The sequence below is a fragment of the Nanorana parkeri genome, unplaced genomic scaffold, assembly GCF_000935625.1.
Source record: "Nanorana parkeri isolate BGI_ZX_2015 unplaced genomic scaffold, ASM93562v1 scaffold4498, whole genome shotgun sequence".
Classification (NCBI taxonomy): domain Eukaryota; kingdom Metazoa; phylum Chordata; class Amphibia; order Anura; family Dicroglossidae; genus Nanorana; species Nanorana parkeri.
The window spans coordinates 585-13,565 of NW_017310760.1; the positions used below are offsets into that span (position 1 = coordinate 585).

General features: G+C 51.3%; 1 protein-coding gene across 1 annotated transcript in view; it reads left to right on the plus strand.

Moving 5' to 3' along the window:
- LOC108803935 (centrosomal protein of 128 kDa-like) overlaps nucleotides 1-12,560 on the plus strand; it is a gene marked incomplete at its 5' end in the record, with an annotated part of 12,990 nt that extends 430 nt beyond the window's left edge. Inside the window, 5 exons of the mRNA XM_018575720.1 lie at nucleotides 3,538-3,888; nucleotides 5,540-5,756; nucleotides 9,944-10,377; nucleotides 11,775-11,939; nucleotides 12,462-12,560. Coding sequence (XP_018431222.1) covers nucleotides 3,538-3,888; nucleotides 5,540-5,756; nucleotides 9,944-10,377; nucleotides 11,775-11,939; nucleotides 12,462-12,560 — 1,266 coding nt within the window. The remainder of the gene's footprint in view (nucleotides 1-3,537; nucleotides 3,889-5,539; nucleotides 5,757-9,943; nucleotides 10,378-11,774; nucleotides 11,940-12,461) is intronic.
- Nucleotides 12,561-12,981: the final 421 nt, after the last annotated feature.

Below are 12,981 nucleotides of genomic sequence, written 5' to 3' on the forward strand. Positions count from 1 at the left end.
GTGTGTGTGTGTGTGTGTGTGTATACAGTGTGTGTATGTGTGTGTATACAGTGTGTGTGTGTGTGTGTCTGTATACAGTGTATCTATGTGTGTACACAATGTATATGTATGGGTGCAGACAGGTGCACTTTATGTCCCATCTTCATTCGGTTGATGTAAAGCAATCCAGTCATGAGAAAAAAAAACGGTTAGGGAGCCAGTTGTGCCGCAGTGCTCATGTGCTAACAAGGAACATGCTGATGGGAGGGATGAGCAGAGTGACAGAGAGATCAGCTCATCAATCTGCTGCTTCTCTTCACCACCCCGCTCAGCCTCCTGACAGGTTTTGTCTTCGCGCCGGGGTTTCACATGGACCCAGACATGTGCAGTGACATTGTGCGGCCCTTCAGCTGCGTGTTCTCGGTCTCTGTCAGTCTCCTTGCACTGATTGTGAAAAGCACCGAGGTGCCCAGATGTATAACGAATGTCCGGACACACGTATAATGAGGAATGCAGCTTGCCAAGCACCACTTTCCTTGCATGACAACGCTGCACCCGGGGCAGCTGCCTCTCCTGCCCCCCTTTTGTCTCTGCCCTGGTTGTAATAAAGTAATCCCATCTCTGAGCTCAGGATGAAGCTGCTACTTCCCCGGCTTGTTCCTCTGCTGACACCGACTTGTACTAATGACTTGATGTCCTTCTATCAGTACAGCCCGTGGCTTGTCACTTACATCCTCGGTAGCGATCTGTGTCTCGGAAGGTCTCGCAGTCTTCTACACTCTCTACAAAGCAATTGGACATCACTTAAGGAGGTTCTAAATCTCTGCGCTGTAGACTAGTAAGCATTGCTTAGGGCTGCCAGAGAGTGGCAGCGTTCATACATCACCACTGAACTGGCGCTCTTAGCGTGTGCTAGAACAACTTGTCCCCGCCATTGTTTCCATCAATCCAGTCCTCCTCCGATGATCCTCCGCTGAGCGTCTGCAGACCGCACACATCTTCGGGAAGCCATGTTTGTGACGAGCCGGCATGCAGCTTCCATGTATCATGTCATTCATTAGTACACGTCTATACATTGTGTTGTATAATGTCTGCTGGTAGATGAGCAATAGTGCTGGACCAATAGGAATCGGTTCTAATGTCATTCCAAAAGCGATGGCGTTCTCCTTGGAGGTGAACCCGTCATAATCATCTTCTACCGAAAGATTAGTTCAGGATACCATCAGGAATAGGGTCTCTGTTAAGGTTTCCCCTCACTTCCTGTTCAGGTGTCACTGGGAAATGAAGTAAGGGAAGTCTCCCCAGCAGGGGTCATTTAAACCCACACACAGCCCTTCCCCCACCATTCCCAGAACAAGAGGCCCTCCCGCTACTTAGACCGAAAATCAGATGTTTCAGAAATGGGATTCATGTGAATAACAACATCTTCTCCTCCTTTTATCTCCTCTGGAATGTTTCTCTGCTGTTGTGTCCTGAATTTCCTGCTGATTGGTTAACATTCTGTGAACTCCTCCCCCCAGGACCTGCCATCGTGCACTTGTTTTAAAGCTGTGGCCCCAGGACGGTTATGCTGATCCAGGTTTTACTAAGGAGTCCCTGATCTAGTACATGCCAAGCAGGCTGCACCTCTGACTCTGTGTCTATTCATCTCCACAGACTGCCCATAGGTTTCAAGCCCTGATGAAGGGGCCTCTGAACCCCTGGAAAACATCAGAATTAGGGGGGCAGCATTGTACCATTTAAAAAACAAGACGCAATGGCAGTTCCCAAATCTGTCCTCATAGGTTCCTTTTCAACATCTCCCAGACAAGATGATGATCATATTTCTAAAGCAGTTTTTTTATTCCTCGGGACTCGCAGCGCTCATCAAATTTGGTGTTGGGATCTTTTAAGAAAATGTTTTTTTAGGTGTTGCTGTAAGCCGGGGTAAATGCGTCTTGGGTCTCAGGGGGCTTCCTGGACAATGGATGGAAGTGAGGTCCATATTGTGGGTTGCATGGTAGCATGCGTGAGATCCACTTGCCGTGTAATGTTCCTTTCTCCGCGGAGCGATGGAACGTTTGGAAGAAGGGGCACCCAGACGTTCTCTCAGATAGGTGGGGCCCAAGGGATTTAGGACTTTAGGCCAGTTTTAAGGAATATCTGCCATTTACTTGGAAGCCAGTGTAGGGGGTGAAGAATTGGGGTGATGTGGCATTGACGGGGTTGGAGGTTGAATAGCCCGGCTGCTGCATTCCATACTCGGTACAATCTCGGGGAGCCCAGAGCAGAAGGAGTTGCAGTAATCCAATCTGACACATTCTTCATATCTTCTGCTGGTATCAGATGTTTGATTCTTGTAATTAGCCTGAGATGGGGGAAGGAGGACCTGATGGGGGAAGGAGGACCTGAGGGGGGAAGGAGGACCTGAGGGGGGAAGGAGGACCTGAGGGGGGAAGGAGGACCTGAGGGGGGAAGGAGGACCTGAGGGGGGAAGGAGGACCTGAGGGGGGAAGGAGGACCTGAGGGGGGAAGGAGGACCTGAGGGGGGAAGGAGGACCTGAGGGGGGAAGGAGGACCTGAGGGGGGAAGGAGGACCTGAGGGGGGAAGGAGGACCTGAGGGGGGAAGGAGGACCTGAGGGGGGAAGGAGGACCTGAGGGGGGAAGGAGGACCTGAGGGGGGAAGGAGGACCTGAGGGGGGAAGGAGGACCTGAGGGGGGAAGGAGGACCTGAGGGGGGAAGGAGGACCTGAGGGGGGAAGGAGGACCTGAGGGGGGAAGGAGGACCTGAGGGGGGAAGGAGGACCTGAGGGGGGAAGGAGGACCTGAGGGGGGAAGGAGGACCTGAGGGGGGAAGGAGGACCTGAGGGGGGAAGGAGGACCTGAGGGGGGAAGGAGGACCTGAGGGGGGAAGGAGGACCTGAGGGGGGAAGGAGGACCTGAGGGGGGAAGGAGGACCTGAGGGGGGAAGGAGGACCTGAGGGGGGAAGGAGGACCTGAGGGGGGAAGGAGGACCTGAGGGGGGAAGGAGGACCTGAGGGGGGAAGGAGGACCTGAGGGGGGAAGGAGGACCTGAGGGGGGAAGGAGGACCTGAGGGGGGAAGGAGGACCTGAGGGGGGAAGGAGGACCTGAGGGGGGAAGGAGGACCTGAGGGGGGAAGGAGGACCTGAGGGGGGAAGGAGGACCTGAGGGGGGAAGGAGGACCTGAGGGGGGAAGGAGGACCTGAGGGGGGAAGGAGGACCTGAGGGGGGAAGGAGGACCTGAGGGGGGAAGGAGGACCTGAGGGGGGAAGGAGGACCTGAGGGGGGAAGGAGGACCTGAGGGGGGAAGGAGGACCTGAGGGGGGAAGGAGGACCTGAGGGGGGAAGGAGGACCTGAGGGGGGAAGGAGGACCTGAGGGGGGAAGGAGGACCTGATGGGGGGGGGAGGAGGACCTGATGGCAGCTGATTCCTCCTGCTTGATGGATGGCTCATGTTTAGATGAGAAGGGATGGTGGTCCAGGAGGTAGAAAGTTACCCTAACACAAGGCAAGCTGGCAAAGGTTTTCTGCTCTATGATGGTGTGTTATCTCCTAGATTCTGATGGCAGACATGGACAAGAGAGAGCGACAGCAGCTGCGTATGTTGGAGCAGCTGAAGGACATCCAGAGCCGCTACGAGACCTGTGAGAGGGAAAGGAGACAGACCGAGAGCCACAATTCTGAGCTAGGCCAGCAGCTGGAGGAGGCCACCCAGGAGGCTGAGCGGATCCTGGCTGAACTGCAGCAGGTAGATGCTCAGCGTCTGGAGGCCGAGAAGAAGAAAGAAGATCTGAAGTCCAAAGCTCAGGAGAGCCTCAGACACTGGAAGCTGAAGTATAAAAAGTTGGACCGTGAAATGGAGAAGAAAGAAGAGACGGTGAAAGTGACAAGCGAGCGCTGTACACAGGTCAGGTGTGATTGCTGTTCCTTCATGGCATGCACTTTATGCTTTCTAACCCTGGCCCTCAGGGGCCACTGATAAGTCATGACTTTCCAGACTCCCACATTGCAGCACAAGTGATGTTCTCCAGTCTTCCGATAGCAGCTGCAATAATTATTTCTGAGTAGCAGCGTAATATTATATACATATAACCGTAACCCAAGACGGTAAGGAGAAAGATGGAGAACAAGATCTGTGTGTAAAGCAAAACAAACGACAAACGCACTCAACAATTTGTTACCAGTTGTACAGTAAGGTGCACACGAATGGAGACTCTCATAGTTTAGCGTTAGGACCGCACTATAAGAGGTGCCTTGGCGCGGCAGTGCGGCTTACACATCCTTTGCAGAAGACGTGTATCCAAACCTCCGTCATTGTCCTTAGTGGTGAGACAAGTTGTTTTACATGCCGGCCGGTGAGTGCGCCATGACGCCTTTCTACTGTTCTACTGTTCAAAGCCCATTTCGTGTGCACCTTACTGTATAACTGGTAACAAATTGTTGAGTGCGTTTGTCGTTTGTTTTGCTTTACCGATTTGGTGCAGCGACGCATGGGGTTTCTCAGCTGCCAATGGGATGTGCGGGATCCCTTGTGTGTTTCTGTACCTTTAAGGAGGCGGGGCGTCCTCCTGACAAGCCTGCACCCAATTTGATATCTTCTGCCCCATGTGCTCCAAGATGGAGACTCTCATAGTTTAGAGTTAGGACCGCACTATAAGAGGTGCCTTGGCGCGGCAGTGCGGCTTACACATCCTTTGCAGAAGACGTGTATCCAAACCTCCGTCATTGTCCTTAGTGGTGAGACAAGTTGTTTTACATGCCGGCCGGTGAGTGCGCCATGACGCCTTTCTACTGTTCTACTGTTCAAAGCCCATTTCGTGTGCACCTTACTGTATAACTGGTAACAAATTGTTGAGTGCGTTTGTCGTTTGTTTTGCTTTACCGATTTGGTGCAGCGACGCATGGGGTTTCTCAGCTGCCAATGGGATGTGCGGGATCCCTTGTGTGTTTCTGTACCTTTAAGGAGGCGGGGCGTCCTCCTGACAAACCTGCACCCAATTTGAAATCTTCTGCCCCCATGTGCTCCAAGATGGAGACTCTCATAGTTTAGAGTTAGGACCGCACTATAAGAGGTGCCTTGGCGCGGCAGTGCGGCTTACACATCCTCTGCAGAAGACGTGTATCCAAACCTCTGTCATTGTCCTTAGCGTGAGACGCGTTGTTTTACACGCCGACCGGTGAGTGCGCCATGACGCCTTTCTACTGTTCTACTGTTCCCAAGATCTGTGTGTGTCTCCGGACATTTCATGGAAACAACTTTGTATCATAACTTGGCGCAGTGCGTGCCAATCATAGGGCAATGTGTTCTATGTAGCAGTCCTGTGTCCGTCTCTCGCTAAAACAAAGTCTGTTTCTGTGTCTCATTGATGGTATCCTCGGAACAATGTATGACACTTAGAAATAGAGAACACCGAGCATGTAAAGATTTGGGAGTCTCATCAATAAATACTGTAGAATAAATGATGACGGCTTATGTGAACTCGCTATGAATTGTTGCGTACGTTCCTTCGAATGGTCTGCGTCATTACTGAGAAACATTCCATGGCTTGTCCTTTCAGGTGACGAAGGAGAAGGACGACTTGAAGTGTCAGCTCCAGGCCACCATACAGCAGGCAGAAAGTCTCCGTAAGGAGTTGGCGGAGGTGCTGGCCAAACGGGCGCAGCAGGAGGAGGAATTACATTTGAAGCAAGTACGACTGACTGAGGCCCAGGAACAGCAACTGGACCTGGAGAGGGAACTGGGGGAATCGCAAGAGCTGGCTGGACGTCTTCAGGGTAACGATGCATCTTATGGTGTACATGCGTGTTATACGTCAGTCCGATAACTATGCACACTGTCATGTGTGGCTCCACAACATAGAAAGTCACTCTGCACTCCTCACAGCGCTCCCGGCCCAAGTACTTGTAGTGATGCTCGCAGTGACGGGCACCGTGCAACCAACAAGCGGTAGAAAGCAGAAATCAGCAGCACTCAGTAAATATGTTTCGATGTCCATTTAATCGGACCAATCGTCAATTGTCATGTTCAAAATATCGACGTTTCGGGACCGCACGGGATCCCTTCATCAGGGCGACAATGTAATGTAAATGGCTCCACAACATGACTCCGAGCTGAAAATGCAACAAAATAATCTTACATTCTTGATAAATATAAAAAAATTGTATCCTGCCACTTCTTGGTCACAGGGTGCCGAGGGAGCGATGTCATCAGACATTCTCCCCCTAGTCTCTCTAGCCCTCCAATTCATAGTCTGAGGTTTGTTAGCATGTTCACATGCAATAGGTTGGACTTGATGGACTTATGTCTTTATTCAACCTCAAATACTATGTAACTATGTTGTGTTTTTGGGGTATATTGACATTTTTAGAAAACCGCTTTTCTTTATCGTCCATTGAGGGACACCGGAATTCTTAGACTGCTGGGTTATACTGCCACCCACAGGAGAAATGGACACTGGCAGCAAAAGAGCTGTTGGCCTAACATAATATAAACCCGCTCCCAACCATCACGCCTCAGTTTCTGCTGAGTGTCCTCAGAAGATTGGACGTGTTTTCTTCTGGTAAATCTAACTGTCCTGCTGGGCGGTATCCTGGCTGTATCCTGGCTGTATCCTGGCTGTATCGTGTTTGTATCCTGTTTGTATCCTGGTTGTACCGGGCTGTATCCTGGCTGGATCCTGGCTGTATCCTATCCTGGCGGTATCCTGGCGATATCCTGGCTGTATCGTGTTTGTATCCTGTTTGTATCCTGGTTGTACCGGGCTGTATCCTGGCTGGATCCTGGCTGTATCCTATCCTGGCGGTATCCTGGCGATATCCTGGCTGTATCGTGTTTGTATCCTGTTTGTATCCTGGTTGTACCGGGCTGTATCCTGGCTGGATCCTGGCTGTATCCTATCCTGGCGGTATCCTGGCGATATCCTGGCTGTATCGTGTTTGTATCCTGTTTGTATCCTGGTTGTACCGGGCTGTATCCTGGCTGGATCCTGGCTGTATCCTATCCTGGCGGTATCCTGGCGATATCCTGGCTGTATCGTGTTTGTATCCTGTTTGTATCCTGGTTGTACCGGGCTGTATCCTGGCTGGATCCTGGCTGTATCCTATCCTGGCGGTATCCTGGCGATATCCTGGCTGTATCGTGTTTGTATCCTGTTTGTATCCTGGTTGTACCGGGCTGTATCCTGGCTGGATCCTGGCTGTATCCTATCCTGGCGGTATCCTGGCGATATCCTGGCTGTATCGTGTTTGTATCCTGTTTGTATCCTGGTTGTACCGGGCTGTATCCTGGCTGGATCCTGGCTGTATCCTATCCTGGCGGTATCCTGGCGATATCCTGGCTGTATCGTGTTTGTATCCTGTTTGTATCCTGGTTGTACCGGGCTGTATCCTGGCTGGATCCTGGCTGTATCCTATCCTGGCGGTATCCTGGCGATATCCTGGCTGTATCGTGTTTGTATCCTGTTTGTATCCTGGTTGTACCGGGCTGTATCCTGGCTGGATCCTGGCTGTATCCTATCCTGGCGGTATCCTGGCGATATCCTGGCTGTATCGTGTTTGTATCCTGTTTGTATCCTGGTTGTACCGGGCTGTATCCTGGCTGGATCCTGGCTGTATCCTATCCTGGCGGTATCCTGGCGATATCCTGGCTGTATCGTGTTTGTATCCTGTTTGTATCCTGGTTGTACCGGGCTGTATCCTGGCTGGATCCTGGCTGTATCCTATCCTGGCGGTATCCTGGCGATATCCTGGCTGTATCGTGTTTGTATCCTGTTTGTATCCTGGTTGTACCGGGCTGTATCCTGGCTGGATCCTGGCTGTATCCTATCCTGGCGGTATCCTGGCGATATCCTGGCTGTATCGTGTTTGTATCCTGTTTGTATCCTGGTTGTACCGGGCTGTATCCTGGCTGGATCCTGGCTGTATCCTATCCTGGCGGTATCCTGGCGATATCCTGGCTGTATCGTGTTTGTATCCTGTTTGTATCCTGGTTGTACCGGGCTGTATCCTGGCTGGATCCTGGCTGTATCCTATCCTGGCGGTATCCTGGCGATATCCTGGCTGTATCGTGTTTGTATCCTGTTTGTATCCTGGTTGTACCGGGCTGTATCCTGGCTGGATCCTGGCTGTATCCTATCCTGGCGGTATCCTGGCGATATCCTGGCTGTATCGTGTTTGTATCCTGTTTGTATCCTGGTTGTACCGGGCTGTATCCTGGCTGGATCCTGGCTGTATCCTATCCTGGCGGTATCCTGGCGATATCCTGGCTGTATCGTGTTTGTATCCTGTTTGTATCCTGGTTGTACCGGGCTGTATCCTGGCTGGATCCTGGCTGTATCCTATCCTGGCGGTATCCTGGCGATATCCTGGCTGTATCGTGTTTGTATCCTGTTTGTATCCTGGTTGTACCGGGCTGTATCCTGGCTGGATCCTGGCTGTATCCTATCCTGGCGGTATCCTGGCGATATCCTGGCTGTATCGTGTTTGTATCCTGTTTGTATCCTGGTTGTACCGGGCTGTATCCTGGCTGGATCCTGGCTGTATCCTATCCTGGCGGTATCCTGGCGATATCCTGGCTGTATCGTGTTTGTATCCTGTTTGTATCCTGGTTGTACCGGGCTGTATCCTGGCTGGATCCTGGCTGTATCCTATCCTGGCGGTATCCTGGCGATATCCTGGCTGTATCGTGTTTGTATCCTGTTTGTATCCTGGTTGTACCGGGCTGTATCCTGGCTGGATCCTGGCTGTATCCTATCCTGGCGGTATCCTGGCGATATCCTGGCTGTATCGTGTTTGTATCCTGTTTGTATCCTGGTTGTACCGGGCTGTATCCTGGCTGGATCCTGGCTGTATCCTATCCTGGCGGTATCCTGGCGATATCCTGGCTGTATCGTGTTTGTATCCTGTTTGTATCCTGGTTGTACCGGGCTGTATCCTGGCTGGATCCTGGCTGTATCCTATCCTGGCGGTATCCTGGCGATATCCTGGCTGTATCGTGTTTGTATCCTGTTTGTATCCTGGTTGTACCGGGCTGTATCCTGGCTGGATCCTGGCTGTATCCTATCCTGGCGGTATCCTGGCGATATCCTGGCTGTATCGTGTTTGTATCCTGTTTGTATCCTGGTTGTACCGGGCTGTATCCTGGCTGGATCCTGGCTGTATCCTATCCTGGCGGTATCCTGGCGATATCCTGGCTGTATCGTGTTTGTATCCTGTTTGTATCCTGGTTGTACCGGGCTGTATCCTGGCTGGATCCTGGCTGTATCCTATCCTGGCGGTATCCTGGCGATATCCTGGCTGTATCGTGTTTGTATCCTGTTTGTATCCTGGTTGTACCGGGCTGTATCCTGGCTGGATCCTGGCTGTATCCTATCCTGGCGGTATCCTGGCGATATCCTGGCTGTATCGTGTTTGTATCCTGTTTGTATCCTGGTTGTACCGGGCTGTATCCTGGCTGGATCCTGGCTGTATCCTATCCTGGCGGTATCCTGGCGATATCCTGGCTGTATCGTGTTTGTATCCTGTTTGTATCCTGGTTGTACCGGGCTGTATCCTGGCTGGATCCTGGCTGTATCCTATCCTGGCGGTATCCTGGCGATATCCTGGCTGTATCGTGTTTGTATCCTGTTTGTATCCTGGTTGTACCGGGCTGTATCCTGGCTGGATCCTGGCTGTATCCTATCCTGGCGGTATCCTGGCGATATCCTGGCTGTATCGTGTTTGTATCCTGTTTGTATCCTGGTTGTACCGGGCTGTATCCTGGCTGGATCCTGGCTGTATCCTATCCTGGCGGTATCCTGGCGATATCCTGGCTGTATCGTGTTTGTATCCTGTTTGTATCCTGGTTGTACCTGGCTGTATCCTGGTGATATCCTGGTTGTATCCTGGCTGTATCCTGGTGGTATTCTGGTTGTATCCTGTGTACAGTTTGCTTCACTCTTCACTCTTCTTCATTTGAACTGTAGGAGAGTTCCAGAGACAGGTGGAAGTCCAGCAACAGCTCCAGGAGGACCGGGAGAGGCTTCAGGAAGAGTTATTGTCCACTGGCCGGGCCCAGGAGAAGACCAACGACCAAGTACTAGAACTTCAGGAAGCTGTCCGAGATCTGAGCGCTGCGAGGGCTGAGCTGAGCAGGCGACTGGCACAGGAGGAGAAGGGCAACAAAGAGCTCCGGAGAAACCTTTGTGAGGCCCAGAAACAGGCCGAGTTTGCTCGGGAAGAGCTGAATTCAGCAGGCAGACAGCTAAAGATGGAACGGGATGTACATCAGCGGGAGGTGACAGATCTGCGCTCCGCGGCTCAGACTGCGAAGAGCAAACACGAGCGCAACATGCAGGAAATGCTGGCACACTTCAGGCAAGAAAGAGAAGAGCTGGAGGGTCACATCCGCAGCCTGAAGGTCAGCAGAATGATTGGCCATTGCTAACATGTCTCCTGTTATCCTGAAAGTCTTTCTCACCCTCTGTTATATATTCGTCACATTTATTGCATTGAAATCAATCTGCAGATTTGTCTTTGGATTGAATACCCCGAACAAGCTTTCAGTAACCTCGCTCCTCCTTTTACTTGCTGCATGCTTGTCTAGGCTGAGCGACTTACAGATACCTTGTAAACCCATCTACACCCCTGTCACCATATTGGTTGGGAGCCATAGACCTATTTGATTTGTTGTGGGTCTGCAAAGAGCCACATAACAGGTACCAGAGGGCCACGTGTGGCCCTCAGGTTGCTGGCCGGGTGTCAGGGGTGTATATGGAGTGCCGGACACACAGTTGCAGCATGGTGCAGTCAGGGAGTATGGAATGGTCAGTGACGGATAGTTTGACATTTTGGGCCTGCTCACCCCATCGTGTTAGAGAATAATGGGGGAATTATCTAAACTGGAGCAGACAGAATCTGGAGTGGTTGCCCATAAGGGCCAATCAGCTTCTCTCTTTATCTTGTATTTTGAAAATGAAAGCTAGAGGCTGATTGGTTGCCACGGGCAACCGCTCCAAATTCCGCCTGCTCCAGTCTGCTCGAATTTCTCCTCGATGTGTCTTTAGCCCATTTATAATGTGTTGTGTTGAAACGTAATGCACTATGAGCAGCGTTTTACACGTCATTTCTATCTTACATGTTTGGAAACGATTTGGGAAACATGGACACGTGACTTGAAAAACGCACCAAATAAAACGCTTATTGCACTTTAAGTGCGTTTTCCATGGTTTGCCATAGACTATAATGTAACATGTTTTTACCAAAACAGACAAAAGATGCAGCAAGCTTCCCTCTGAGGTCTCGTTCACACCTAGGCGTATTGCATATGCGCGTCTGTCGCTCATTTTTTTACCGCAATTCGCGGTAAAAAAAAGTTGCGTGAACGTCGCGCGTTTCCGAAGGCTACTTGGCTGTATCCCAATGGAAACGCGCAACAAAACGGCCCAAAGTAGTACCGGCACCTTCTCAGGCGCGGGCCGTTTTGTAGCGCGTTAGGGACGGGCGGAAATACGCCGAGGTGGGAACCAGACCATTGAATGCAACGCGATTTATATGTTTGAGCGTTTTGTAGAGCGTTCGTCGAGCGTAGAACCCGCCACAAGACGTTCCGGTGTGACCGAGGGCTAAGGGCTCGTTCACACTCTCTGTACAGCAACTCGTGTATTGAAGTGCTGTGCATGGCCATAACATCCTCCATATTGCCTGGGAAGGAGAGATTGCCGTCCTGGACACCAGATCTACCTCCCTGGCCGGCTCTGCACCCGCACTGGACGTGAAGCTTTTGTTTTGGAGCTGATCTTTCTTCTTTGGTTGCAGGCCGAGCTTATCGACACCAAGTCTCTGGGGAAATCGGAGCGACAACGAGTGGAGAAGATGAAGGTGGAGTGCGACAAACTTTCAGAGGAAGTGTTGCGGGGTAAAGAGGAGTGTGCCACCCTGAGGTGCAAGTACCAGCTGGCTGCACAGGATACTGAGGAGAAGGTAAGAGCAGGAGACGGGGACACTCCATAGACGTGGATTACACCCCCATCAATATCTGACCTTCCCTCCTTTTATAGGGGACAGCAGTTTAGAAGTCATTCAGAGACAGCTGGGTTATACTGCCGCCTACAAGAAAAATTGGACACTGGCAAACAAAAGCCAATGATAACCCCTTCTACTCCCATCATGTCTCACTTTTTTGCTACGGCATCTTTATGACCATTGTTACTAAACTTTAATATCAAGATAATAATTTTCCTTCAGTCACCACGCTGCTGAGCTCCACTCTGTATACACTTATCCTTGACTGGCTGCCATGGAGGTCATACCTGGACGCCGCCTGTAATGTGACCCTTTGGCACTGGGCTCCCCAGACCTCCAGTGTACTGGCTTGTTGGCTGCAGAACACTTTATGGGTCCAGTTCCATGGCACAAGATGGGTAAAGATGACCCGGAATGTGACCTTTGGGTACTGGGCTCTGCATGTGACACTATCCAGTTCCTTGGTACTGTTGGCGATAGAACGTTCTCCAGCTCTACGACCACGGGAGGTCTCTGAGAACTCTTGTCATAGATATTTCTCTATTGTCCATCGAAGGACACAGCTCTGAAGAATTCTGAGACATAGGGTTACGCTGCTGCCTCCAGGAGAAATGGACACTAGGCAACCAAATTCAAAGCCTGTCACTTTAAGGACGTAACCCCTCCCACCTCACACCTGCCATTTTCACTTGGTGTCCTCCGGGGAACGGACGTCTCCTTCTCTTCTCCTGCTTTGTATCTTCATTGATCTTCTCCTATTAAGAGGCTGCTGAGAAATGTCCGACTCACACCGGACGAGTTCTATCCGGGAGGTCTCTGTGGTTGTGAGGAAGCGGGTCGTTCCTCTGTACTTCTGCTTCCTCCTGCGGTGGTCCTCCATCATTTAACGGTCAGGCCGGTATTATCTGGGGGTTCCTGTTATGTTGGGGTCATGGAGTCCGGAGTATGACGCGTATGTATGACGCGTATGTGTAACACGTATGTATATCTACATGGAGTG